This window comes from Nothobranchius furzeri, chromosome 15, assembly GCF_043380555.1.
Source record: "Nothobranchius furzeri strain GRZ-AD chromosome 15, NfurGRZ-RIMD1, whole genome shotgun sequence".
NCBI lineage: Eukaryota > Metazoa > Chordata > Actinopteri > Cyprinodontiformes > Nothobranchiidae > Nothobranchius > Nothobranchius furzeri.
In genome coordinates this window covers 55245508-55271730 of record NC_091755.1, presented here as the reverse complement: position 1 = coordinate 55271730, position 26223 = coordinate 55245508, and the positions used below count along the sequence as shown (strand labels likewise).

General features: G+C 44.7%; 1 protein-coding gene across 4 annotated transcripts in view; it reads left to right on the top strand.

The window, feature by feature from the left end:
- Positions 1 to 21677, top strand: part of nol4la (nucleolar protein 4-like a) — a 31173-nt gene extending 9496 nt beyond the window's left edge. The window contains exons 2-11 of one of the 4 annotated variants that reach the window (XM_070545251.1): positions 886 to 1041; positions 2616 to 2727; positions 9418 to 9527; positions 11074 to 11272; positions 12010 to 12302; positions 12370 to 12555; positions 13326 to 13514; positions 13615 to 13734; positions 15340 to 15529; positions 16699 to 21677. In XM_070545251.1, coding sequence (XP_070401352.1) covers positions 886 to 1041; positions 2616 to 2727; positions 9418 to 9527; positions 11074 to 11272; positions 12010 to 12302; positions 12370 to 12555; positions 13326 to 13514; positions 13615 to 13734; positions 15340 to 15529; positions 16699 to 16910 — 1767 coding nt within the window. In that variant the 3' untranslated portion in view covers positions 16911 to 21677. The remainder of the gene's footprint in view (positions 1 to 885; positions 1042 to 2615; positions 2728 to 9417; positions 9528 to 11073; positions 11273 to 12009; positions 12303 to 12369; positions 12556 to 13325; positions 13515 to 13614; positions 13735 to 15339; positions 15530 to 16698) is intronic. The other 3 variants (XM_070545252.1, XM_054746096.2, XM_015968347.3) reach the window with 3 other exon arrangements.
- The last annotated feature ends 4546 nt before the right edge of the window (positions 21678 to 26223 follow it).

Here is a 26223-nt window from a genome sequence, read left to right as displayed (position 1 = left end):
AGATGGGACAGAGGAATAGGATGAAGACACGGAGGCAGGAGAAGGGATGCAGTTTGGAACAAACAAGAAAATAAAATGTCAGATCCTGTGAGCTCTGCAGAAATGTCAGGGAGGGGTGGAGGTAAACGCGTGGTCCTTCAGATCAACTTTTAAAACTCAGGACCCTGCTCTTCCTTCAACAAAAAGTAATCACTCCGCAGCACAAACCCAGTCTCCAGAAAATGTCAGAGCCAGACTCCTGATTGCCCCGCAGAACCAGACTAAGAAGTTGGTAAACAAAAAAACAAAACAAAAAAAAAACACTCAAGTCCATTTGCTGAGTTTTCTGCTTGCTGGGACTGCCTGAGCTGGGTCCATTTGTGTAGAAAATGAGGTTTTAAGTTTGTAAGTGGACTAAGGAGTTGTTTCAGAGAAAACATGTAGAAGGAAAGAAGCTGAAAGCCCCATGTGGTGCTGTGGATGGAGTCTGTTGTCCTGGCGATCCTACTTTCATGGTGTGTCACATGACCCTCTGCCCAGCACACCTGCCCGGGAGAAATCAGTAGCAGTTTCTATGGCGACAGGGTCAACAGTACGGGAGGCATGAAGGCTGCCAGAGGTGGTGGTAGGAGGGACTGCTGGTCTCGTTCAGTGTCGGTGGGGTTATTTTTAAACACGGCAAAGATGAGGTGATGGTTGCACACCCGGCCAGGACTGAGACTTCTCCAGCAGTAAATAAAAATATATTTCTAAAGCTGTCGGACACCTTATGGAGTGTGTTTTGCTGTCTGTGATTCACAAAGATCCTCCGTCTGTAGTGTTGCTTTAAAGATCTACAGGATGCACACATGTAATCGTCCTGAGGCTTCACTGCTTACTGAACTCTGGCGTTTGTCCACGTTTCAGTGTGCAGACGGGAATTCGGCCCAGGACAACTCTTCCCTGAAGCGTGTGGCCGTTGTTGAGGACTTCTTTGACATCATCTATGCCATGCATGTGGAGATGGGCGCTGACCCAGGCAGAGCACCCAAACACGCGGGGCAGAAGAAGACCTACAAAGCGGTGAGTAAACGCATGGTACACAACTCACATGTGGTAAAAGTTCCCAGGGTCTTTGATGACACTCAGAGATAACGTCATAACTTCACAGACGTATGAACGACTCTCAGCTTCTACCGCATCAAACTCAAACTATGCATAATTAACAGAGGCATAGCTAGTTTTGCGTTGCTAACTATGATGATCTGTGGTGGCCATCTTGAACTTGGTTTACTCCAAAGTGAATGCGAACTGTCCCAGTTGATTGCAGGTGCAGGACTCAAACCAATAAACTATCCGTCCCTAAAGAATGAGCTTGTTGAAGCTTGTGGCCATAATCTAGCAGATGTTTATTCATAAAGTATTGTTAGAGAAAGATATCGGCTTGTGAATATAATCAGGAGCCTAATCTGCGTGGAATCTGGTTCCCATGTGGTTAAGTGGTCAGAATATAATAAAACTATAGAACATATTCCCTGGAGTCTGAAAACATTCAACAATAATCACAGTAGCCTGGATGTCCTAGCTGGAATAAAACGGTGACATCACCAAATCCTGATGCACAGGACTGTGCCTACAACTATCCTGCGGAAACTTTACAACAACCATTGAGTTTTATACATTTGTAAAACATTTGTTTTCATTTTTCGCCTGTTGCTGCTGCCTCCTTATGGAGACATTAGGGAGCCACAAGCTGTTTTAGGACAGGTCAAAAACATGCCTTTGAAAGGAGCGGCACAGGTGCAGAGCGTTCCAGCGGAGCTCATGAAGTCAGACTTTTTCTTAGTGTCACTGAAATCATCAGGAGTTTCCAGGGAAACAAAAAGCCATCTTGCAAGACTTATGTTGCTGGATTAAAGTTTTTTTTATTTATATTTCTGACTTATTTAAATTTAACTCGAACTAAACTTGGCGTGTTGGCCTGACAGACCTCTGGTAGGGGTACGGATGCAGCATCAGGACCTTGGAACCCCTCCTCCCCTCCCACTCCACCAGAAATAAAAACAATCACAGAGCCAGTTCCTCCTGCCCTGTAGAGAGGTCCTGTCATGTCTCATAGAGCCTACCCTTTTGAGGAGGCAGCATCACTGGGGCAGGGCATAATATGGAACTGTCACTGTGGCCTTCTGGGACGTGCACGCTCCTCTGGGTGGCCTTTCCCTCTCAGCTGCCTCAAGGGTCCACGAGGGGGGTGGCAGACAAACGGGATGGTGCCCCCCCCACCCCCCCCACCCCCCCCCCACACACACACACTCCCGCTGCCTCTTCATGGTCACGTGAAGGTCGCATTTTTACAGGGAAACGCCAGAGGGGGTGATGAGGGGATGGTGGCATAGCAGAGGAGACTAACAGAGAGGGAAGGCTGAGCATGAGAGGGAGGTGAAGACCGGCTGCACCTGAAGAAGAGGAGCACAGAAAACCCCTTGGTGCATTTTGAACCATGGATATATGTAGGCGACTGCAGCTGGAATTCAAAATTTCCAGCCTGAGGGGAGGAGTTCTCCTTAAACTGAGATGACACAGAATGCAACGTTAAAAACACCTGCACAACAGGCTGAGCCCGAGCCGTAACGTCTCTCCTCTCTCTCCTGGCACAGATAGCAGAGACCTATGCCTTCCTGCCCAGAGAGGCGGTGACTCGGTTCCTAATGAGCTGTGGAGAGTGTCAGAAGAGGATGCACATTAACCCCAGCACTGCAGAGTTCAAAGGTAAAAGCACACACGTGACCATGCAGACATCATTAACTGCTGAGCTATTTTAGAGATCAAGCTTTGCTGTTTGTTAACTCTCTGGTCCTGTGACAAAATGAGACAAACAGTTAATTATACGTTGCATTGGTCAATATAAATCATCCTGTGACAGCATTAATGTTTTTCTGATTATCATTAGGAAATATTCATGTTTTCTCTATTAAGACTGTAACATTCACCTCTTTATCATCCCATCTGGCTCTATAATTAGCACAGGTGATTTCAGGTGTTTGAATAAGTTTTGATTGGAGCTCTCATTAAATAAAACATGTGTGTGTATCCATCACTGACATGATGTAACAAAGACTCCAGAGGTTTGGCTTCCTGGGACTAAACAGAGCTTCTAAAATGATCCCAGACTTCCTCTAGTGGCTGAAGCAGAGACTGCAGGCAGCTTTTGTTTGATTCCGGTGATTAAATCTGCAGAAATACCTCAGATTTTCTCCAACTTTGCAGGAAGTAATTGGTTCTGAAAAGTTTGTCTTCGCTGGTATCTCAAACAGCCTGTGGGCCAACTGTGTGGCTGAAGTAGGAGGTAGCAACAGTCTATGTGGCCATAGGGGAAGCCCTAAGAAAAAGAGAAGTTGTAAAATGCCAAGCAAGCTGCGGTTGGTGGCAGCCATGCTAAACTAGTTTGGAGCAGATGGATTAGTGTTTGAAAAGTGCATTTTCACAAAAACACATCTGATCCTACACAATTCTGACATTACATGCTTTCTATGAATTTAAATTTTTCGTTTTATTTCAATCAGCCGTGTTGAAAATTGTATTTAGCGTATTCAGTCTAACTGAATGACTTCCTCTTTTCCCTACACCTGCTGCAGCCATGAAAGCAAAGTGTTTTTCCATCCTGTCTTCATACTAGGTTTCAGCCGCCCCTGCAGCAGCTTGGGGCCTTGTTGGTTGTTTTCTTCTTTTATAAAGCTTTAAAGATTTTCAGCAGTTGACAGGTCTGGACTGCAGGCAGGACATTTAAGCACTCGGACTTCTTTATTTGGACGCCATGCTGATGCATTTCACGTGTGTAGAATAAGCAGAGGATACAGCAGTCAAAATGTCCTGCAAACACATTTACACGACCCAGGGCAGTTCTCATGTTCCCTCGGTTCATCTGAAACTAGTTTGGGCCAAAATATATGGAATTAGGTTCTTGCCAATAAAGGCAATCAAACATTTGACTGAGAGCAACAGAAACAAAGCAAAACCAAATATAAATCCAAAAATAAAACTGCAAACAATTTTTTAAAATAAAAATGAGTGATCGCTCATCTACTTTACATGCATTCTTGTTTTCAGTTCACTCTGCTTCATCCTGACAGATGAGACCTTTATTCTGGCACGCACGCTTGAAGGGACGTTATGCTCCTTAAGCCTGATTTCTGCTTCTCCGTCTGCGTCAGTGCGGAGACACGCAACTCCATTATCCGTCCTTGCGTAGGGCTCCGGCAGGCACGCAAGTACGTACGGAGTCGAGCCCACTTTTTAAACATCCGTCGAACGAGACGGATTACGCAAGCTTGTGATTGGTCAGGACGCCGCTGTTGTTTACAGCGCCGCCATTGCAAAGAGAGCCGAGGATAACTAGCGGCAGACATGGAGAAGCTTGAAGAAAACCTCGCGAAAAAAACTCTAAAAATATGAACGTTTAATTCTCCCGTGACTGGAGGAGTGAAAAAATGCGCAGCAAGCGTTTTATTTGTGGACGGAAATGACAGGAAACGTGGGTTTAGAGATGGCAAGTGCATGAAGAGATGGAAGGGGATGAGAGACAAAGCTGTCCGTGTTAAAAGTCTCTTATATACACAAAAAACACAATATAAACACACGATCTTGGACCGATACATGACAGGATACCACAGAACAGCGCTACGCCCTCTGTTGTCCTGCCGGGTAATTTCTTTGCAACACTCTCCAGGAGACGGAGAAGTAAAAATGCAAAACGCTTCCGTCAATCCGTGCATGTCTGTCCCTTGCGGAGCTGACGGAGAAGCATAAACCAGGCTTTAGTTGTAACTTCTACATCACAAGAGTCCTGTGCCACTGACCAATCTGCAGATTCCCCATCACTAACACACCTTACGGGAGACTAACCGAACTACCTCCTTTCTGCTTGCTCTGGATGACTTGCGTGCACACACACATACACTCGGGCAAAGAGAGACCGAGTTGAGACTTGGCTGCATTTCCAGTCAATTACCATGTCACCTAAACGTTTCCCAACAAGAACAGAACCAGACTCTAAAATCTTCTTAAGTGAGATTTGAAAACAGTGTCCCTCTGTGAAACCAGGCAGCTAAGCTAGCTTCTCTTCCTGTTAAGGAGCTTCTCCGTCAAGAACGCACGTTTCGCACACTCAGAGGCGTTTCTGTGCAACGGGGTGAGAGAAGTTCAGGGGAGCAGTTTGATGGATGCATTAAGAGCCATAGGTAGTGGGCCAGTGCTGGATTGGATGAGATTTTTCCAGGATTGTTCATTTTATAGGTCATAAACATTTTTCATTTTTTGACAAGATATTTAACTGATTGGTTGGTTTATGTGGAAAACATTTCAAGCAATGTTGCAAAAAAGTTTCCAGGAAAAAAACAGAGATAGTACTTTTAAAGGATTCATTTCCTGTACCTATAGTGCAATCCAAGCTGTGGGTGGATGTAGCATGAAACGGTCCTCGTCCATTAGAATTGTGACAGAAGTTCTAATTTCTTTTGGCGAAGAAAACACTTAAATATGTTTGTTTATTTGTGCTGTTGGAGGAAACAACAAAATTTTTCAGTCAAGCCACAAGGTAAAATTGGCACTTGTGTAAAGGTTTGTTAAGGGGGGTGTATTATGCAAAACTCCTCTTTTATAAAATTTTGTGCTGCCATGTGGGTCTCCACTGCCTTAACTAACACTCCAAACATGAAGAAAACCCATCTGTCCATTTTCTGTCGGTATTCGGTTTTAGGAATTATGTTCCCACGAGCCCAGCCCGAACCGGATACATGGGCTCGTCCAACTGTGGACCCACCACCCGCAGGAGGAACATGAAGGGTCCGGTGCAATGCGAATCGGGTGGCAGACCAAGGCGGGAGCCTTGGCGGTCCAATCCCCGGACAAGAAAACTAGTTTTTGGGACATGGAACGTCACCTCGCTGGCGGGGAAGGAGCCGGAGCTTGTGGCAGAGGTTGAGCGGTACCGGCTAGATATAGTCGGACTCACCTCGACACATTGCATTGGCTCTGGAACCCGAGACCTGGAGAGGGGTTGGACACTCTACTTTGCTGGAGTTGCTCCGGGTGAGAGGCGGAGGGCTGGGGTTGGCTTTTTGTTAGCCCTGAGACTCTCTGCCTGTGTGTTGGGGTTTACCCCGGGGGACAAGAGGGTAGCTTCCTTGCGCCTTCGGGTCGGGGAACGGGTCCTGACTGTTGTTTGTGCTTATGGGCCAAATATCAGTTCAGAGTACCCACCCTTTTTGGAGTCCCTGGGACGAGTGCTAGATAGTGCTCCATCAGGGGACTCCATTGTCCTGCTGGGGGACTTCAATGCTCACGTGGGCAATGACAGCTTGACCTGGAGGGGTGTGATTGGGAGGAACGGCCCACCTAATCTGACCTCGAGCGGTGTTTTGTTATTGGACTTCTGTGCAAGCCGCAGTTTGGCCATAACGAACACCATGTTCGAACATAAGGATGCCCACCGGTACACTTGGTACCAGGGCAGCCTAGGTCACAGGTCGATGATAGATTTTGTAGTCGTATCATCTGACCTGCGGCCGTATGTTTTGGACACCCGAGTGAAGAGAGGGGCGGAGCTGTCAACTGATCACCACCTGGTGGTGAGTTGGATCAGATGGCAAGGGAACATGCCGCGTAGACCTGGCAGACCCAAACGCATAGTGAGGGTCTGCTGGGAACGCCTGGCAGAAGAACCTGTCAAGACGGTCTTCAACTCCCACCTCCGGCAGAGCTTTGACCACGTCCCGAGAGCAGTGGGGGACATTGAGTCCGAGTGGGCCTTGTTCCACTCTGCGATTGTCGAGGCGGCTGTTGCTAGCTGTGGTCGTAAGGTGGCCGGTGCCAGTCGTGGTGGCAACCCCCGTACCCGCTGGTGGACACCAGAGGTTCGGGGAGCCGTCAGGCTGAAGAAGGAGGCCTACAGGGCGTGGCTGGTCTGTGGGTCTCCGGAGGCAGCAGACAGGTACCGGATAGCCAAGCGGGGTGCAGCAGTGGCAGTTGCCGAGGCAAAATCTCGGGCGTGGGAGGAGTTTGGTGAGGCCATGGAGAAAGACTATCGATCGGCTCCAAAGAGGTTCTGGCAAACTGTCCGGTGCCTCAGGAGAGGGAGGCAGCAACTCGCTCACACTGTTTACAGTGGGGATGGGGAGCTGCTGACGTCAACTGAGGCTATAGTCGGACGGTGGAAGGAATACTTTGAGGAGCTCCTCAATCCCACCAATGCGCATTCCGAGGAGGAACCAGAGCTGGGATGCCTGGGGATGGACTGTCCAATCTCGGGGGCAGAAGTTGCTGAGGTAGTCAAACAACTACACAGCGGCGGAGCCCCGGGGGCGGATGAGCTTCGTCCTGGGTATCTCAAGGCTATGGATGTTGTAGGGCTGTCATGGTTGACACGTCTCTACAACATTGCGTGGTCATCGGGGGCAGTTCCTAGGGAGTGGCAGACCGGGGTGGTGGTCCTCATCTTTAAGAAGGGTGACCTGAGGGTGTGTTCCAACTATAGGGGGATCACACTCCTCAGCCTCCCTGGAAAGGTCTACGCCAAGGTACTGGAGAGGAGGGTCCGATCGATAGTTGAATCTCAGATAGAGGAGGAGCAATGTGGTTTTCGTCCTGGCCGTGGAACTGTGGACCAGCTCTATACCCTTGCAAGGGTGATGGAGGGGGCATGGGAGTTTGCCCAACCAATCCACATGTGCTTTGTGGATTTGGAGAAGGCTTATGACCGTGTCCCCAGGGGCACCCTGTGGGGGACGCTCCAGGAGTATGGGGTGGGTGGCTTTCTGTTAAGGGCCATTCAGTCCCTTTACCAGAGGAGCGTGAGTTTGGTCCGCATAGCCGGTAGTAAGTCGGACCTGTTCCCAGTGAGGGTTGGACTCCGCCAGGGCTGCCCTTTGTCACCGGTTCTGTTCATCACTTTTATGGACAGAATTTCTAGACGCAGCCGTGGTGTGGAGTGTGTCGAGTTTGGTGGCAGGAGAATCTCGTCTCTGCTTTTTGCGGATGATGTGGTCCTCCTAGCTTCATCCAGCTCTGACCTTCAGCTCTTGCTGGGTAGGTTCGCGGCCGAATGTGAAGCGGCTGGGATGAGGATCAGCACCTCCAAATCTGAGACCATGGTTCTCGACCGGAAAAGGGTGGCTTGCCACCTCCGGGTCGGGGGAGAGGTCCTACCTCAAGTGGAGGAGTTTAAGTATCTCGGGGTCTTGTTCACGAGTGAGGGTAGGAGGGATCGGGAGATCGACAGGCGGATTGGTTCGGCGTCTGCAGTGATGCGGACGCTGAGCCGATCTGTCGTGGGGAAGAGGGAGCTGAGCCAGAAAGCCAGGCTCTCGATTTACCGGTCGATCTACGTCCCAATCCTCACCTATGGTCATGAGCTTTGGGTAATGACCGAAAGAACGAGATCGCGGATACAAGCGGCCGAAATGAGTTTCCTCCGTAGGGTGGCCGGGCTCAGCCTTAGAGATAGGGTGAGGAGCTCGGACATTCGGGAGGGACTCGGAGTAGAACCGCTGCTCCTCCGGATCGAAAGGAGCCAGTTGAGGTGGTTTGGGCATCTGGTCAGGATGCCTCCTGGACGCCTCCCCGGGGAGGTGTTTCGGGCATGTCCTGCCGGCAGAAGGCCCCCGGGTCGACCCAGGACACGTTGGAGAGGTTACATCTCCAATCTGGTCCAGGAACGCCTTGGGGTCCTGCCGGAGGAGCTGGTGGACAAGGCCGGGGAGAGGACGGCCTGGAGCTCCCTAACTGGGATGCTGCCCCCGCGACCCGGACCCGGATAAGCGGAGGAAGACGAAGACGAAGATGTTCCCACGAGCCATTTTAAAAAGTCCCCGTTTGTGATGTCACAAACAGTAGGAAAGAATCATGTCTTACATGCAAGAGAGAGCTGCATCTGGAGGAGTAGTGGCTCTACTCCGAGTCCCTGCCAGATATCAGAGCTTCTCAGCTTATAGCAGCCTGAGCGGGCTGGGTGTGGCCGGCTCTATCTTGTTTTATTAAAGTGACAGTGCCCTGAAAAGTGGTGAAATCACTTTTTGTGAGAGGGATTTTTTAAAGAACTTCATAAACACGTTTTGTATCAACCATATAACTATTATAACTTAAGGAAAGAAGCCATGATTTGTCATCTTTAAATAACGTTCTTTAACATTCTCACGCCATTAGCTCATTGGACCTGAATGAGGTAAGCTCTATGTCACTGAGCAGGGGCCACTGTGTAGGTCTCATACAACAAAAATGTTAATTTCAGAATGAAAACAAAATCCCTTTTAAAGTGAGTTATCCATGTGGCGTTCTCTTTCAGAATATCACACAGAAAGATTTCAAACTGGAATTTCAAAACATAGTAAATGTTATGCTTTTGGTGACTTATTTTGAATTCTTTTGATTCATCTGTTGTATATGTTTACTGTTTTTCTTTGTCAGAAAATGACCGACCCACCTCCCTAGTGCCAGACCTGATTGATTACAACATGCCTCTTACTGCCACCTACCTGAAGCAGATGAAGCTGCAGTGCATGACAGCAACTGAGAGGGTGAGTTTCTCTTTCTGTCTGTGACATATGGGCACAGATTCAAGCTGTCCTGACTAATAACAAAATGTACCACCGTAAAGATCTGCCTGTTCAGCATGATTTATATTTGTACCAAGCACACCAGTCTGCAGAATGTTTTCTCCTGAGCCTGCAGCGGATATGCTCTGTGCAGGCAAATTAATCAGGGCATCCTTCCTCCCAACTTTTAATTCATTATTAAACAAGCTGAGTACTCTTCCTGCTGGGAGGAGGAGGAGGAGGAGGAGCAGTGCAGAGTGAAGTGAGGATTAGGAAAGCTTTTGTACGAGAGACGTCATGTGTAAAACCACTCCCATGTGTCGCTGTTAGAGAAACACTCAAAAGCCGCTGCCACTGAAATGCAGGGCGCAGAACTTGGTCGTGTAAATGTAGGCCTCACTCTGGAATAATTAGGATTATCTGGAACAATGACCCAGGCTGGGATTTGTGGGTGAGTCCAAATGAACAAACTGTTTTTATAAATTAAATTAGAATAGAGTAATGGCGTCTCCTGGTTTTTGTTTGTATTGTTTTCAGTAGCAGCTGCAGAAGGCTGCAGGTTTGTTGTGTTAGTTAGTTAGTGTTTGTTGAGGATTCACTTATCACCTGCATGCATGCTGTTTAGCAGCATTTCCTGAATCAAAACTCAAATATCTTTGATCTAATTTCACCAAATAAAAAAATCTGAGACAGGGCAGTTTTTCATGATGATAAAACTAAAGAATATTAGCATGGATAAAGTAACAAAATCAGCCGCACCCATTAATAAATAAACTGTCTATTCCTGTCAGGTTCTGCTTTATTCATTTTAACTTTACATTTGTTTTTTCTCTTCTTTGCCTGTTTTAAAAGTGATTTGATGAGCAGAAGCACACATTTCTCTAGAGTCTGGACATTAATGCTGCTACCTACTTGGAAACGGTGCGATTAGAGCCTCTCTTTAATCCTCTGTGACTCACTCGGTGCCTAATAGAGCCATCACTGAGCATCCTGGTCCTTCACAAACCCCTCACAGAGGGACGGCTGCTCCATCTCCTGGGTGTAGGCCTGTTTGTGTGTTGGTGTGAGGGGACAATGTGTGATTCTGCTCCAGTCCCGTCACACAGTGGTGCTCCCTCTGAGTGAGATGCCAGCTGAAAAAAATGACGGTCTACATGCAGGTCGCTTCTGTTAGCTAACTGACCTGTTTGTTAGCCTTTGTGAAGCTCGTCTATGGTTTGAGTGATGAAACAGTTCATGTGGTCTGAGGATGAAGCTCGGGTCAGCCTTCGAGTGGTTTGGGAGAATATTCGGCTCTCTTCTTGCTAATCCTCAGCCCAGTGATGTACTCACTATTTAGTTACGCTTCAACAAGCATCTTCGGGGTCTCTACGTAATGCTGTTAAAAATAGCAATGCTCCCAGAAACATATTAGTTATCAGAGAGACTTCTACATTTCTTTTTCATACATTAGAGGCTTTTAAAGGACATTTTAACATTTAATTTTTCTTTTAATTAATAAAAAGTGTTTTCCTCTTTCCTGTTTCAGCGTGATTATCCTATAATATCCCCTCAGGATGACAGTTCGGTGAGCAGCGAGGACATGAACAACGCTGAGCCCACATGGGTCGCAGCTGAGCAGCCATCAGTGCCTGAGTCCAGCCCCCCCAACGGAGAGAGGGTCAGCAACCAGACCACCATCATAAAAGAGGAGGAGGGTGAGACACGAGCTGCTGCTGCACAGCCATGTGGGTCTTTTTGTTGGTGTTGTTTACATCTGGAGCTTCAAGGTATCCTACGTTAAACTGAGGACGGCACAGATTGTGTTCCACAGGAAACAGCTTGCTTGTTTCTTAGTTGACTAATCCATGTAAATCCACTCTTCCAGCAGCTGGGGCGTGGAACAACATCACAGCCCCAATCCGCTGCACCCCTCTCCTCCAGGCCTGTAGGAAGTAGGACAAAGGCCGACGTTAACCCTCTCAGATCAGATTCCAAACGGGAAAACATGTAGCTCAGGAAAAATAGTGTTTTATGAGACAGATGTGGAAAATATATCTGTGAAATCTGAACATTTAGCCGTGATTTCTCTTCAGGGAGAAGCAAGGATCCCTTCCCCCATCCCCCCCCCCCCCCCCCCCCCCCCATCACACACACACACACACACACACACACACACTCTCTCTCTCTCTCTCTCTCTCTCTCTCTCTCTCTCTCTCTCTCTTTCTCCTTCCCCTTTTGTAAAAACTCCCAGCATTCCCTCCTTCCACCCTAAATTTTATTTGTCTTGACAGATGACCCCGATGCACGATTCCTTCAGTCTGAACAACACAAGGGAGAGGGTGCCTCCTCCCCCTGTAGAACCCCCCCCCCCCCCCCCCTGGATCATGCTTATTGTTGTAAACAAACCTGAATTAAAGCTAAAGAAGGACAAGGCGCTCGTAGCTCATTGCTGTTTCTGTGTCCCTGTCCTGCCCCCCGCCAGACGATGACTCCTCAGAGAGCGGTAGCGCTAACGGGGTGCCAGTCCTGACCACCCCCGAGGTGCTCGCTGTGGGTGGGAACCCCCCAGATGGTGGGGCCTCCTACGGGGATGTGACAGAGAATGGGCTGAGTGCTCCCCTGGACTTCAGCACCACCTCATCCTCCTCCTCTTCAGAGGATCAGCAGCCGGTCAATCTGAGCGACAGACTGCTGCCGGTTGGGAGCTCGCCGCCAAACTCCTACCCCACAGACCCAAACAAGAAGTACCCCATCAAAGCAGAGTTCACCAACAAGGTAAGGAGAGAAACCTGGTGTTTCTCTGCTCGTGTCCTCCATGATAACACTCTGCGGTGTGTTTCAGTCGCCTCCTTACAGCTCAGGGAGCTATGACTCTGTGAAAACTGAACTGAGCATGAGCGCAGAGGACTTGACCTCTGGTCGGACGCAGATCAATGACGACGATGATGATGATCATGATGACCATGATGATAGTGACAAGATCAACGATGCTGAGGGAATGGACCCAGAGAGACTTAAAGCCTTCAATGTGAGTATTGAAAAAGAAACAGTAAAGAGAAACAGATGAAGATGAAAGTTGAAAAGATAGCTTTCTGTAGGCTGCAGACATTTTGAAGTACTTGCAAGAGTTTATTTGCAATAGTCAGATAAATGGGTTAATACAATTAATACAAAATGCACGTTTTCATGGTGTTCTTTAGGTGAAGTCAAATAAAGTTTGGTGATTTTGATCAAAAATGGCTTTTTGCTATTTTTGCATCACTCGTCACTTGTATGTTTGAGGCTCTTATTGTGACGGATTGAAGAAAGTGCTTTGACTTCCTTTTTGAACACGGCCACAGAAGAAGCGTCTTGTTTTTGGTATTTAAATGGGAAGAGCTGCAGAGCAGATACCAGACTATACCTCTCTGGCTTTCCCTTAAAGTAAAAAGCTTTCAACTTTTATTGGGATTGATTTGTTGAGATTTTTATGTTTTAAACTTTTTCTCAAAATTTTAAAATCTCAAGTCAATATCTTGACACTTCCTGCTTTTAAGTAGCTTTGGATATGTGTGTGATAGTCATTTCCAATCTCTGCAGATTTCTGAGTTCAGACTTGCAAACTTGAGGTCTTCAACTCTTATTTTAATTCCATCCGTCCTGTTTTCACCTCCACCCCCTTCTCTCCTGTTTCTCCCCCATCCTCCCTGCTATTCATCCCCTTTCTTCTGTTTTTACTCTCACACCCTTCATTCAACCCTACCCCCCTCCTATTCAATTTCTTCTGCTCTACATCCCCCCACCCCCTGCGTCTATCAGATGTTTGTGCGTCTGTTCGTGGATGAGAATCTGGACCGCATGGTGCCCATCTCCAAGCAGCCCAAGGAGAAGATCCAGGCCATCATCGAGTCCTGCAGTCGCCAGTTCCCAGAGTTCCAGGAGCGCTCCCGCAAGCGCATTCGCACCTACCTCAAATCCTGCCGCCGCATGAAAAAAGGCGGCTTTGAGGTATGCAGATGAACGTTTTGTGTTTTTTTGTGGCATTTACACACTAATCCCCAAATGTTCCTGTTCTTAATAAAAACAATGTCACTGCCCCTGTTGGCAGATCCGACCAACTCCTCCTCACCTCACCTCTGCCATGGCTGAGAACATCCTCGCTGCCGCCTGCGAGAGCGAAACCAGAAATGCTGCCAAGAGAATGCGGCTCGATGTCTACCAAGCGACGGTGAGCACCCTGGCAGCGCGTGACTCTGCACAGAAGCTGTTTTAGAATCTGCAAAACCATCAACACGTCAGTGGCAGCAAACTGCAGGGCCGGAGTAGGACACATTTTCAGCCCTGGAGTTTCAGACCCCAGACCGGCCCACTTAACGAATTATTATTAAAATCATGTTAGAACTTTATATGTATAGTCTACAAAAGCACACTACTCAGTAAAGCCTTGTAATTCAGTGCAAGAAAGAGTTGCTTTACAATGTAGGTTTATTTGAACATCAGTGCACATCTCCAACATTGTTCTTTACAACACATTCTCTAACAATATAACAATCTACCTTCTGTTCAAACAGCTGTTCTGAGATTTTCAAATCTTTAAAATGAAATGGCTCAGCACTCCCTTTCACACTTTTTCCAGTTTCCTTAGACTCACCTGCACACAATTAAAATAATCATCTGTAAAGCTTTGGCACATTTGATATGGAAAACACATTTTTGTAACCAATGAAAATATTTTCTATGGCAAAATATGCAGGCTTATTTAATTTTACTTTCATTCTAATAGTGATCTGTTGTGGGCTTTGTGCATTTACTAATAAAAATACAACAGGTCACTATTATTTGGACATTAAAATTATTATAATGGAACTGATGTTTGCACATGAGTTGGCTCACCTTCTATCCCAACAGGAGCAATACCCTCACTGCTGGCTCCTGGCTCTTCTTCTGACACTACATTGTGTGAAAATGGTCACAATTCAGCATTCATTTTCCTTTTTTACACGCTTTCTGATCAATGCTGAATCATCTAGCATTTTAGAACACTTTCATATCGAGCCAGGATAGTTTTCATCATATAAATTTTAATAATATTCAGTTCACTGACTCAATAAGTAATCCTACCTGTACATGCCCGCTCTGGAATGGTGGGTTTCTGCCTGGTGCTTATTTGGCCTACTGGATCTTGTGTTTGACTCTGAGGGGCTACAAGACAGTTTGGTGGCATCAGTCACATCATACTGTTAATTATATTACATAACGTTATGTCATGACGCCATATAATTCATTATTGATGCTTGATTAACTTGAATGGAGATTTGCAGCCGGTAAAGTTTAACATCTTGACTTGCCTTACCCGTTTTATCTTCATTTGAAGTTAAAGACCGCAAGCTTGTTTGAGAAAAAAAGGTGCTCATTTTTGCACATTTAGCTGCATCTGTTTCCAGCGCTTTCCTCTTTTTAATTCTTGCCTTCTCCGCGCCACCCTTGCTCTTTCTACTTTCCATCTTTCCGTCAACTGCGTGGTCACGTGGTGGGCACAGGCGCATACGGGGGAATAAAAACGAGCTGCAGCCTGCAGGTAGAGACAGCCAGAGACAGCCGGGAGGAGCGTATGTGATCAGCCCGGCGGCCTCAGTGCCATGACTGAACACCGGCACCAAAAAATAAAAATAAAATGATAAAAAACAAAAACGAGAGCACCGGCCCATGCGGCCCAAACATTGCGCGGCCCACCGGGAATTCTCCAGACCCTCCCGATTAGCCACTCCGGGCCTGGAAAACTGCACAACAAGAAGTACATTTAGATGACTCAAACCTGTTTGTTTTCTTCTAGGATGAGCCCATGTCTGTTGACAAACCAATCACAAGGGATCTGGCCACTGTGGCACCAACAGCATTCTCCATTTCCAGTGCCGCTTTTGCCCAAGACCAACTGTTCACCAACGGAGGCCTCAACTACAATCTGCGAGGATACGGGACAGTCGGCAGCAACCAGTCGAGCTCCGGTGCTGCACAAACCAACGGTTAGTCCAGGTTCATCAAATACAACGCAACAGTTCTGCTTTTCTGATTCTTTAACATCTCGGATCTGAACTACAATCAATAGATTACTTTTTCACTCCAACTTCTGATTACTTTAAAAGTCAGAATTCTGTAAGTAAAAGTAAAAGTGTCCACATCCAAGATCTGAGACAGCTGGTGTTGGTCATGGACGTTTTTTTTTTTTGGGGGGGGGGGGGTCCCCACTTTTTCCAAAGTCAAGTTTTGAGCCTGCACTTTTTACCATCAAAAACAATATCACACTATATTAAATGGACACTGGTTGAGCTCTAGGAACAAGCGGAAAACAACCGTTTGTGTTGAAGCCGGTTTCCCATTAGAACATACTGTAAATATGCCCCCCCCCCCCACCACCACCACCACCACCACCACTACTAAAGTCCATGGTTAATTGGTTAACCCTTAGTGATAACGAGTTCACGGGCAAGAAAAAATGTTTTTTTTAACTTTTTTAAATTTATTTATTTTTCATTCATTCATTCATTGATTCATTCATTTTATTTATTTATGAAGCACTGTCATGCTACAAACTAAGGTAGTTCAAAGTGGTGAACAGAACAAGGCAACAACGCCCAAAACTAAAGGTGCAGTAAGTGTGTGAAGGCAGGGGAAAATCTAAATAAGAACCGATAATGCTGAAGCAAGAAGGGTGCAGAAAACGTCTAGCTTTGAATCGCTGCTGTGATGGAGCCAGTTTGACCTCGAGAAGGAGCTGGTTTCAGAGTTTGGGCGCAAAAACCAAGAAGGCATTTTCACCCCTGGTCTTTCATTTTGTCGTCCGAACCACCAAGAGACTGTGATTAGCTGATCGTGGAGCTCTGCATGGGGCGTGTTTTAAAGCAAAACAAAGATGCAACAGCTGTCCCAACGAGTCTTCTACACCCGAACCAAGATCTGGCTTCGCTTTACTTTGTGTCCACATGATGGCAAACCAAAACAGGACAAGAGGGTGGCAGAGGTGTTGTACATTGTAGTTTATCACCACCAGTGTGTGCGCGTGAGTGAGTGTGTGACTGTTTGCGTTGTAAAGCATCTTTGGAGGTTGTAGAAGCCTAGAAGGCACTTTATCAAATACAGGCCATTCACTGTTTACCGCAATGTTTCACAATGAGTCATGTCGTTTCCTCCTCAGGTCCCACAGATCTGAGCATGAAGTCCATCGGCCCAAACTCCTCCTCCTCCAACAGTCACGGTCAGGGGGGCAGTGGGGGTGGGGCCTCGGCCCAGCTCAGCCCTCCGGAGGTGACGGCGGTGAGGCAGCTCATCGCAGGCTACAGAGAGTCTGCGGCCTTCCTGCTTCGCTCTGCAGATGAGCTGGAAAATCTGATCCTGCAGCAGAACTGAGCCAAACTGTGCCCCCCCCCCCCCCCCCCCCAGCCTGTCCATCTCCGTCCCTCGGTGTCTCACACATTCAACCAGACTTTCACACTCAAAGATACTTCAGTGGGTCCTGTAGGTGTGCTGCCTTCACGTATGCCCACTCGTTTCTGTATTTGGACAGGCCCAAACATATCACAGGCTGAAAAGATGTTGATTTATGCATTTGGTTCACTTTGACCTTAGTGCCCTGTTCCGTGTAGCCATTCGTTCTGCTCATTATGCCACTGGAACCTCCATTCGTCTCAGGAAGCGAAGTGAAGAAATGACGTGCGTTAGTATAAAGACTGAACCACAGTTAACACCAAATCACTGAATTCATGTACACCATTAGCTCTTTTTACACTGACGTTTATTCTGCTGCACAGTGGCCCAGTTCTGATCGGGCCGTCCGAGTCACGTTAATCCACAGAAGGATCGCTGCTAAATGACGCCACTGCCCCGGTAACCTCAACAGCTACTGTACCGACCTAAATATACACCAAAAAAACACAAAAACATTTAGAGAAATAAAGAAAAACACGAGTGCTTTTCAGTTGGGGATTTGACCAAAAGAACAGATCAACCCTTAAGTGGTCGAAATGGAAAAAGTGCTCATTTTGACATTTTAGTTTGAGGCTTGCTGGCAAACGGGACTAGTTTGGGATACATTTAATGATTTCTTTGGGGGGTGAATCCTTTTATTACAGGCTGTTTGTTATTATTTATAAGAAGTATGGGTATGCAAGCTGAGGTCAGGGAATAAACATGATTAGTTTAGAGTCCTGGTTGAAAACCAGTGCTACTGAAAAACAGATTAAAAACGGTGCAATATAGAAGTGGAGTAGTAGTGGTTAGTGAAACGAGAGCGTAGGACGTCACCACCATCCTCTCCCGCTGTAACAGAAAGGTTGTAAAAAAGAAAAGATATCCCATGCAGCATTGTAGCCAATTTCAATGTTGTTTGTTGTTGTTGCTAACCTCAGAACCGAGGCACTTTCCCGTGTTGGGATCGTCATGAGTTGGAGCAGAAAAGAAACGGGACCTGGCAGAAAAAGGGCACTTGATGTTGCACGTTTTCTTTGGTTTTATGTTGTTTTATATACCTGGAGGTTTGCTGAGTGGAGAAAGGCACAAACAGAGAAGCTTAACTGTTACTGACAGACGAGTGAAGGCAGGGTGCTGGGTGCAGCGCGAGGGCACAAACGGGACGACATCCGCTCCTTCTGGCTTTGTCCGTCCGTCTGTCTGTCCGTGTCAACCCTTTTGACCACGTCAGACACTGAATCACACCTCCCACTTTCTTCATCGTGTCTGAAAACACACTGTTTGAAAAGAAGCAAGAGACAATCTCTGAAGAAGATGTAAATACATCACAGTTTACTCTCCCAGCTTTCTGCTATGGTGTGTGTGCACGCATCTATGTGTGTGTGTGTGTGTGTGTGTGTGTGTGTGTGTGTGTGTGTGTGTGTGTGTGTAATCTGAAGACACACAAAAGTTCTCAAAGCAGACCTGGAGCACAGTTTAACAACTTTTACTGATGAGTCACTCAGCACAAAACAGTTGTGCAAGTTTGTGTGTGTGTGTGTGTGTGTGTGTGTGTGTGTGTATGTGTGTGTGTGTGTGTGTGTGTGTGTGTGTGTGTGTGTGTGTGTGTGTGTGTGTTTCTATTTGTCTGTTTTTGTATAATATGTTGATCTGTGTCTGTGTGTAAGTGGAGTGACCCAGTTTGTACAACATCAGTCTGTGAAACATTCCAATGACAATGACACTCCGAGCGGCCAAAAAGCGGCTTGCACCTTATCGATTTGTCAAAAGTTACAGAGATATTTTTTTGTCTGTCACCTATCTCTTTGCAAATTTTCATTTATCTGTATTTCACTCGTGCAGGGACGTGCAGGACCTAAAAGACCATCTAACATTTTACTGCCTTGTTGTGATTGGGCTGCCAAAACATTCCCATTTAAATTCTATCGTCTAAAGGTAGGAAGCACTTTATAGCTCAGGATTAAGGTAACGCGAGATGTGATTTCAGTGTCTTTACCTCATTTGGAGCATCAGCTTCACTTCACACACTGATTATAACAGACACACAATGTAGAAATATTCTACTTGAATCAATGTTGTACAAAAGTCCATCTGAGGGGTGTTTGTTAACAGAGACTCAGAGAGAAAAAGCTCAGCTGATGAGAAACCAAACACATCCTTCATCTGCTGCTTTAAAGTCAGACATAAAGGGTCTAAATCCTGCCTCAGCGCTTTTCTTCTTGCCATCAGTTCTCAAAATAATCAGACACCTTAAATTAGAAAGTGTTGAATCTAAATTAGTCACTTCATTTCACATTTGTTTAAGAGAAAAACAATTAATTGTCCTTTTAGAAATCTAAACTACAAGTTTTTGAACAAGAAGTGGGCAGATTGAGAGTTTAGCAGCCTGAACAGGATAAAAACTCCGATCACTCTCGTTTAAATGGATCATTCACTTCTTTTGAAGCAGGTCATGAAAAGCATTTGGAACAACCTCAGCCTGGAGAAATAGAAAGGAGCTAATGGTTGTTCAGACTGGGGCCAGTTCTCAAACTGGTCAAAGCCGAACGTGATTATTTATAAATAATTTACCACAGAATAAACAGAGGGTCTGTAACACCAAATTAAATACGCGGTTAAAATGGAGTGTCAATACACCCTCACCACTACGATGATTTTAAGATTAGTTGTTTTTAATTCCACTCTGTAGCCGGTTCGACTCTGACTAGCAGTTAGCTCATCATCCTTGTGATACCTAATAGGTGTTTCTCCAAACTGAGGTTGTTCAAACATGTTGACTGCTCCACAAAAACCCACATCAAGAAATGTGAGCGATGGCCTTAAGGTGGATGTATGATTATTCTGTTTGAGCTACTCTACAGGTTTTAGCCATCATTGTTTTAAACAACGATTCTGGTCTGGCAGCAACTCAGACACATGAACCTTCTGAACGAAGCGTTTTCTCTGTCCTCTTGTTTTTGACAACACCCCTCTGGACTCTGACAGATGTAACCGTAGATGGGTCCTCACATGTCTTCCGTGTCTCCTCTGACCTGCTTGTTTGTTGCTGTCACCATAGCAGATCCTCGTTCCTTACATGTCAGACTCCGGAGCTCGTTCCTACGACCGAACGCCTGCTCCCAGACGGACTTTCTGTCTGGGCAGAGTGAGGAAGTTTTAACTGTGTGCTGACGTTCCTGTGATCAGCAGAAAAACACCTGTTGTCCTGTTTTGTTTTGGTTCTTTTCTAATGATGCCCAATGAATTTACTCTTTGTATTGACTGAACAATGTAATCTATTGGTGTTGATTAAAATGCCCTGGTAGCTTGTGGATTGCTAAAGTGGTCAGATAAATGTACTGTATATCTGTACAAAGAGTGATACAAGATGTTTTGAACCTTTCTTTTTCTGTGGGTACAGCACTGTTAAAAAATCAAAGTGGTTTTTAGCCCTTGCCTGTTTTACCTTATCATTTTGTGATGGTCTGTGTAACTTCTATTGTTATTTATGATTTATTTGACTTGTTGCCTCTCCTGCGCTGTAAAGAGACTGTAGCTCTGTGCAGGGGTTCGTACTGTAAACCCGTGTGAAGCTTTGTATTTCTCCCTCTGGTTTTGGACTCAGTGAAAGTGTGATGTTTACATGTACAGTTTTTCAAAGGATGTTTTTCTTGTTTTGTTTTATTTAGACATTTTATTCTCCCTCCCCTCATTTATTCCTCTAATCTGTGTTCATTTGGTTAAATTTTTTTTTTGTTGCTTCATTGCATCAACTTCAGGCGTGACCTCCTCGACCTCCTGGTCACATGGTCAGTGTGCGCCGTGACAGCTGGCTGAGGTCGGCTCAGCGTTGTGGTGGCTTCCAGCATTTAAAGAGGTGGTATTTTAAAATAAGAGGAAAAAGTAAGGGAGTGTCACAACTTCTCAAAGTGGACCAGCAAAGATTTATCAAGGATTAAGATGATTTTCTCTAATGGTTTTTAAAAATGGCCTAAACATTTATGAAACTACAGTAAGTGCTCATAATCTCTTAGTGTCCTGGCACAATGTCAGGGAAAACTCCTCGTCCTTAATCCGACTGGTGCCCTGAAAGGTACACTTTGACCTGTTGTGACATCTCCTCGGTATCATAAAAGCCATTCCCCTCTTCTGGCCTTTTATGGGGAACCCATAAACCTCAGGAAATACTGAATCTCCAAGTTTAGTTTTATCCGCTAATTTCTTCTGAAACGAGATTCAAATCTCTTAAAAAAACATTAACATTTATATGAGATGTCTATTGTTTTGTACATTTATCATTGTGATTTAAAAGTGGAGCTTTTCCAGTACATGTGACTTAATATTTTAATTTTTTCAGTGTTTATTGGTATTGATATTTATTAATATATGTGAAACTGCAAAAAAAGTAAAAAAAAAAAAAACACAAAGCAAAAGGTTGAACCTTTTACATTGGTATGTTTCATGCAAAACTGTCCAGGTGAGATTCTCTCTGCCTATTACATATCACTAACGAGGGACCTGTGTTTGTTTGGAAATAGCGCTTTTTCAGTGTTGCATCAACGCTATGAAAAACAACAAAAACACACAAAAATAAAGAAAAACAAAACAAAAAAATTAAATACAAATAGAGAGAAAACACTGGTTTACCAACAGCAGAGTTGTATGGCTCTCCGCTTCTCCTGAGATGTCAGTAATTGAATAAAACAGTGCGATGAGCTATCAAACTGAGACCAGACTCCTGGGCTCCTTTCTTTGTTTACTTTTATTCATGTATGCAAACTCACAAGTCTCTGAAGGGAAACACACACACACACACACACACACACACACACACACACACACACACACACACACACACACACACACACACACACACACACACACACAAAAGATTCTTTCAAGTGTGTCATATCCCATACAGCCACCTCTAGAGGGCAGCAGAGGCACAGTGATTACTATCTCATCAGCATCAGTGATCGAAAATAGATCCTAAAGATTCATTTCATTGTTTTCATTTTAACACTTTTAATATGAAATGTAAAAAATGATGTCAAAATGTATTTGTTTCGGTGGTCGGAAGGTTGGTCAGGTGGTTTCTGGTGCCAATAATAATTAAATGTTGTAAAATGGTCAAATCTGTAAAAATCTTAAAATGGTCTTGCTTCTTCGGTATGTGTGCAGGGTTGTTTCCTCTTTGGAAGCTTCTGGAAAATTTCACCTGAACTTTGCAGCATCCACGAGTCTCTGCTTAACTGGGTCGGCCCAAAAGGACCACCTTCCAGGACGTTTGGAACCAACAAAGTGTTTAAATTAGAGGGTACTTGGAATGGCCCTGTAGTGTTACTGAGCATTTTACTGCTGACAGTGAAGTGCATTGAGAGTCACAGCTTGTGACATTCAAATGAAAAGGTATGTGTCAAAGTTTTTGACATATTAAACCAACTTTTATCAGAAGGATCCATTTCTCTTTGGCCTTTCACACATCACTAATTCACTTGGCCAGCAGGTTGGAGAGGGCACAGACTTCTTGTGTCCTACATTAGACATTCCAAGTTGTCTATACTCAACAACAACAAGGTAAATGTAATTTTGAATTCTAAAGGGGACATATCCTGCCTTAGAGGCACAATGTGTAAAAACTTTTGACTCGTTAACTGCATGCATGTGAAAGCGCAAACACAGACCATTATATCTTGTACATCCCTAAACAGCCACCATATTTCAAGATGGCGCATGAGTATGGGATGCCGACCACATAAAACCATGTAAAAATGTAAAATTTCAAGGCAAGAGGAATACTTAGAACTAGGCATTTCTCACTTCACAGTGCCCTGAATGTTATCTGAAAATGTGAAAAACCCAGAATCTGAAAAAAGTAAAGGAAGTAAAATGCAGTCCAACAGAGAGCCCTAACCCTAAACAATATTCAGCAAAAGAAATAAATTTTTGTTTAAAAGATCACTTGCTTTGACCATGACACAGCGATCGTTAGTACATGTGCTATAGCTCTCATGTTTAATATATTTATTGTTTTATTTTGGCCCGATAGCAAACTACTCTTCATTTATTCTAGGGCCCAATCCCAAAACTCGCACTGCGCCCTACGGTCTTCTGTGAAGTGCACTTAGAGGAAGTGCGCAGTAAGCAGAGGTGTAGACTTGAATCACATGACTTGGACTCGAGTCATTATTTTAATGACTTTTGGCTTGAATTGATACAATCTATAAAGACTTACGACTTGACTTGGACTTGAAAGCCAATTACTTGTGACTTCAATCGACTTGCTTCTGCATGTTGACTTGTTGGTGACTTGAGCATATTTGATATTTTAGCGCAAAAGTGGCACGACATGTACACAAATCACAGCAGCACTTTGTTCCATTTTTGGTTCTTTTTTAAACACAAATGAGGTTTTTCTTTACCTTGCTGACGTTTCGTTTGCGGCTGCAAACATCTTCAGAGCTTCAGAGCACTTTGTTTATAATCAGTTTCAGGTGCACTTTCTGCTTGTTTGAGCAAATAAGTGAAGCTTTAAGAAGCTTTATTTCTGGAATTTATTTATCATCATTGTCGTTAAATAGAAGTTGGACTTGATTATGACTTGAAACTTCAAAGTTAAAGACTGGGACTTGACTTGGACTTCCACATCATTGACTTTGGACTCAACTTGGACTTGACTGGAAAGACTTGTGGCTTACTTGTGACTTGCAGAGCAGTGACTTGGTCACTCCTGTGGCAGTAAGGCTCCGAGTGTAGTACATAAGTGTGCAAACAACTGCTGAATTGAGACAGTGACTGGGATGCCGGTCGCTGTACTACTTTTTAAAAATAAGCCTTTATTAACAACTTTTCACCCTCCCACTGTCTTTATGGGTGACCCTGCGGAGGAAAGTTGACCATTGAGCAGGATTGATGGTTTATCCCTTGAGGTCCACATGGCAGGGGCGAGGTGGTGCTCACTCCTCACCCCTGCCACATGGACCCAAGGGATAAACCATCAATCCTGCTCAATGGTCATTTTTCCTCACGGGGTCACCCATTAGGACAGAGGGAGGGTTAAACAGGCAACCAAACAATAATTTGAAGTACATTTACATTAATTTCTGCTTTGTCTAAAACATTCAGAGCATCAATTAATTGACCTAAAATGAACTACTTTCATTTGAAAATAAATATTTTCAGAAAGGCCCTTGAGCCTTTTCCCCCACAGCAATGGATTGTGGGTAATACCCTTCACCCAAGTCCGATGCAGACTCGGATGAAGTGCAAATTAAGGGTGCAAAAAGGACGTGATCAACTTGCACACTTGAGAATTGGGATACCCTTCGCACTTGCACCGTGATTGTGCAATTTAAGGGCGTAAGTGTGGAAGTGTGAGTATTGGGATGACCTCATGGTGGTGCTGTTGTTTCTAACAATAACCAAACTCCAAGCAAAGATAAAAACATTTCACAGATCACTGAAAAGAATAAAATATGTTTCTATCCTACAGATGACTACTGTTAAAACACCAAACAGTGCCTTTTAAAATACATTTTCAGTTTTTTATTGTTTTTAAAACAGTTTGATGGCTTACGTCATTGTGCTTGTGAGTCACAGTTTTAGTTGTTCTCTTTGTTCTGACACGTTCTGTACTGGTCAGGTTTTAGCTGAACAGGTTTCAGATTTCCAACTGGAGAATTGTTGCAATCTTTTTGGCTGTGCTTAAATTTGGCAGGTTTCACCAGCGCTCGTGTGTAACAGAGCACCGTGTTCTATTAAACACAGGTCAATATTCCCACAGACTCAACCCAACTCAGACTCATTCACAGTGTGTGTTATTAAAATGTCTTATTTTGTGTTTGAGGCTACGTTTTTAAAAATTATGCCAACAAATAAAAATATGTGAATGATTTTAATGTATCTTTGAAACAATAAAAATAAACTAGGGATTTCAGAATGCACTTTGGGTGGCAATTAAACAAAATGCAGCTTTAAAAGCGCATGTGCACATATGCGGCTCAACATAGGCAAAAGTGACTTCTAGCTATGTTTGTGTTTGTTATGATGTGTAATTAAAGATCATGGCTGTGGCGGCCATCTTAAATTGGATCTCCACCCAAATTTAATTAGTTGTAAATGAACATGCAGCGTCTCGTTTCAGTGAGTTTTATTAAAATCCATTTAGAGATTTGTGAGATATTCTTACAAACAAACATTCAGATGGCCCCATTATTGTATTTTAGCATGATATAAATGACCTTTCTGTTCATTTAGAGGACATAACACTTTCATTTATTCACCTAAATGATTTCTGGGCACAGAAACAGTAAATACACCCCAGGTGACCTTTCACCCCGCGGTCTCTGCAGCTCCAGGAAATGAAAAGCTGTTCCTCTTCTGTTTCACTGTGTTTATATTGTCTATAAACTGTTAGCAAAATGAAACATTTTCTTATTTCTCTTTTATTTTTATGGGAGTGTTGTCACACTGGTGAGTTTTTTCATGCTTGAGTTTGTTTTGGCAACATTTAGGCTTAATTGGGGTCAAGACTTTCATGTTATTATTCTAAATTCCTTCATTTTATCATTTTATTTAGTAAAGGATCATGTTTCGTGTTTTCTTTTAAACAAAACAGCTCCTGCTTGTCATGTAGCCTTTTAACAACCTGCAGATCAGAAGCATTTTGTTTTGAAAGTGTTGGTGGGGAAATAACCACCTGGTGCACGAGGGATCGTGAGTGTTTTTCAGACTACCTGTAACTTGGTCTCGCAGGGAACACAAACACAAAGGGGAGATAAACTATCATGCAGGGACTTTAGCAGTAAGCCTGCAACTTATTTTATGGCAGACTCTGGAAGTCCCTCAGTGACACGTAGCCCAGAGGTGCACGCTGTTGACTTGTGCTGCTGATCGAGCCAGAACCTAAAACAGGACGACACCTTAGACCTGGAAACAGCACGAACCCTTTTACCTGAACTTAAATCACTCATACAGCTCTTATCTGTGCAGGGTGAGCATGTGTTAGCAGTGAGTCAGACCCGTGATTGGACAGCTACTCTGTCATGAACCAGAAGCCTTTGCCCCAGATTCCTTGTTTATATTTGAGCCAGCAGATGTGCACGAGGGGTTTATGTTACCACTCAAGCACGTTCATGACTCCTGTTACAGCAGAACAGAAAAATAACTAGGAAAGAAAATACCTTGAAAGTACCTTTAATTTACCCAGATCATAAGAATTAATATAGATTTATTCCAGTTACTAGCTGATAAAGAAATGTTGCAACAAAAGACA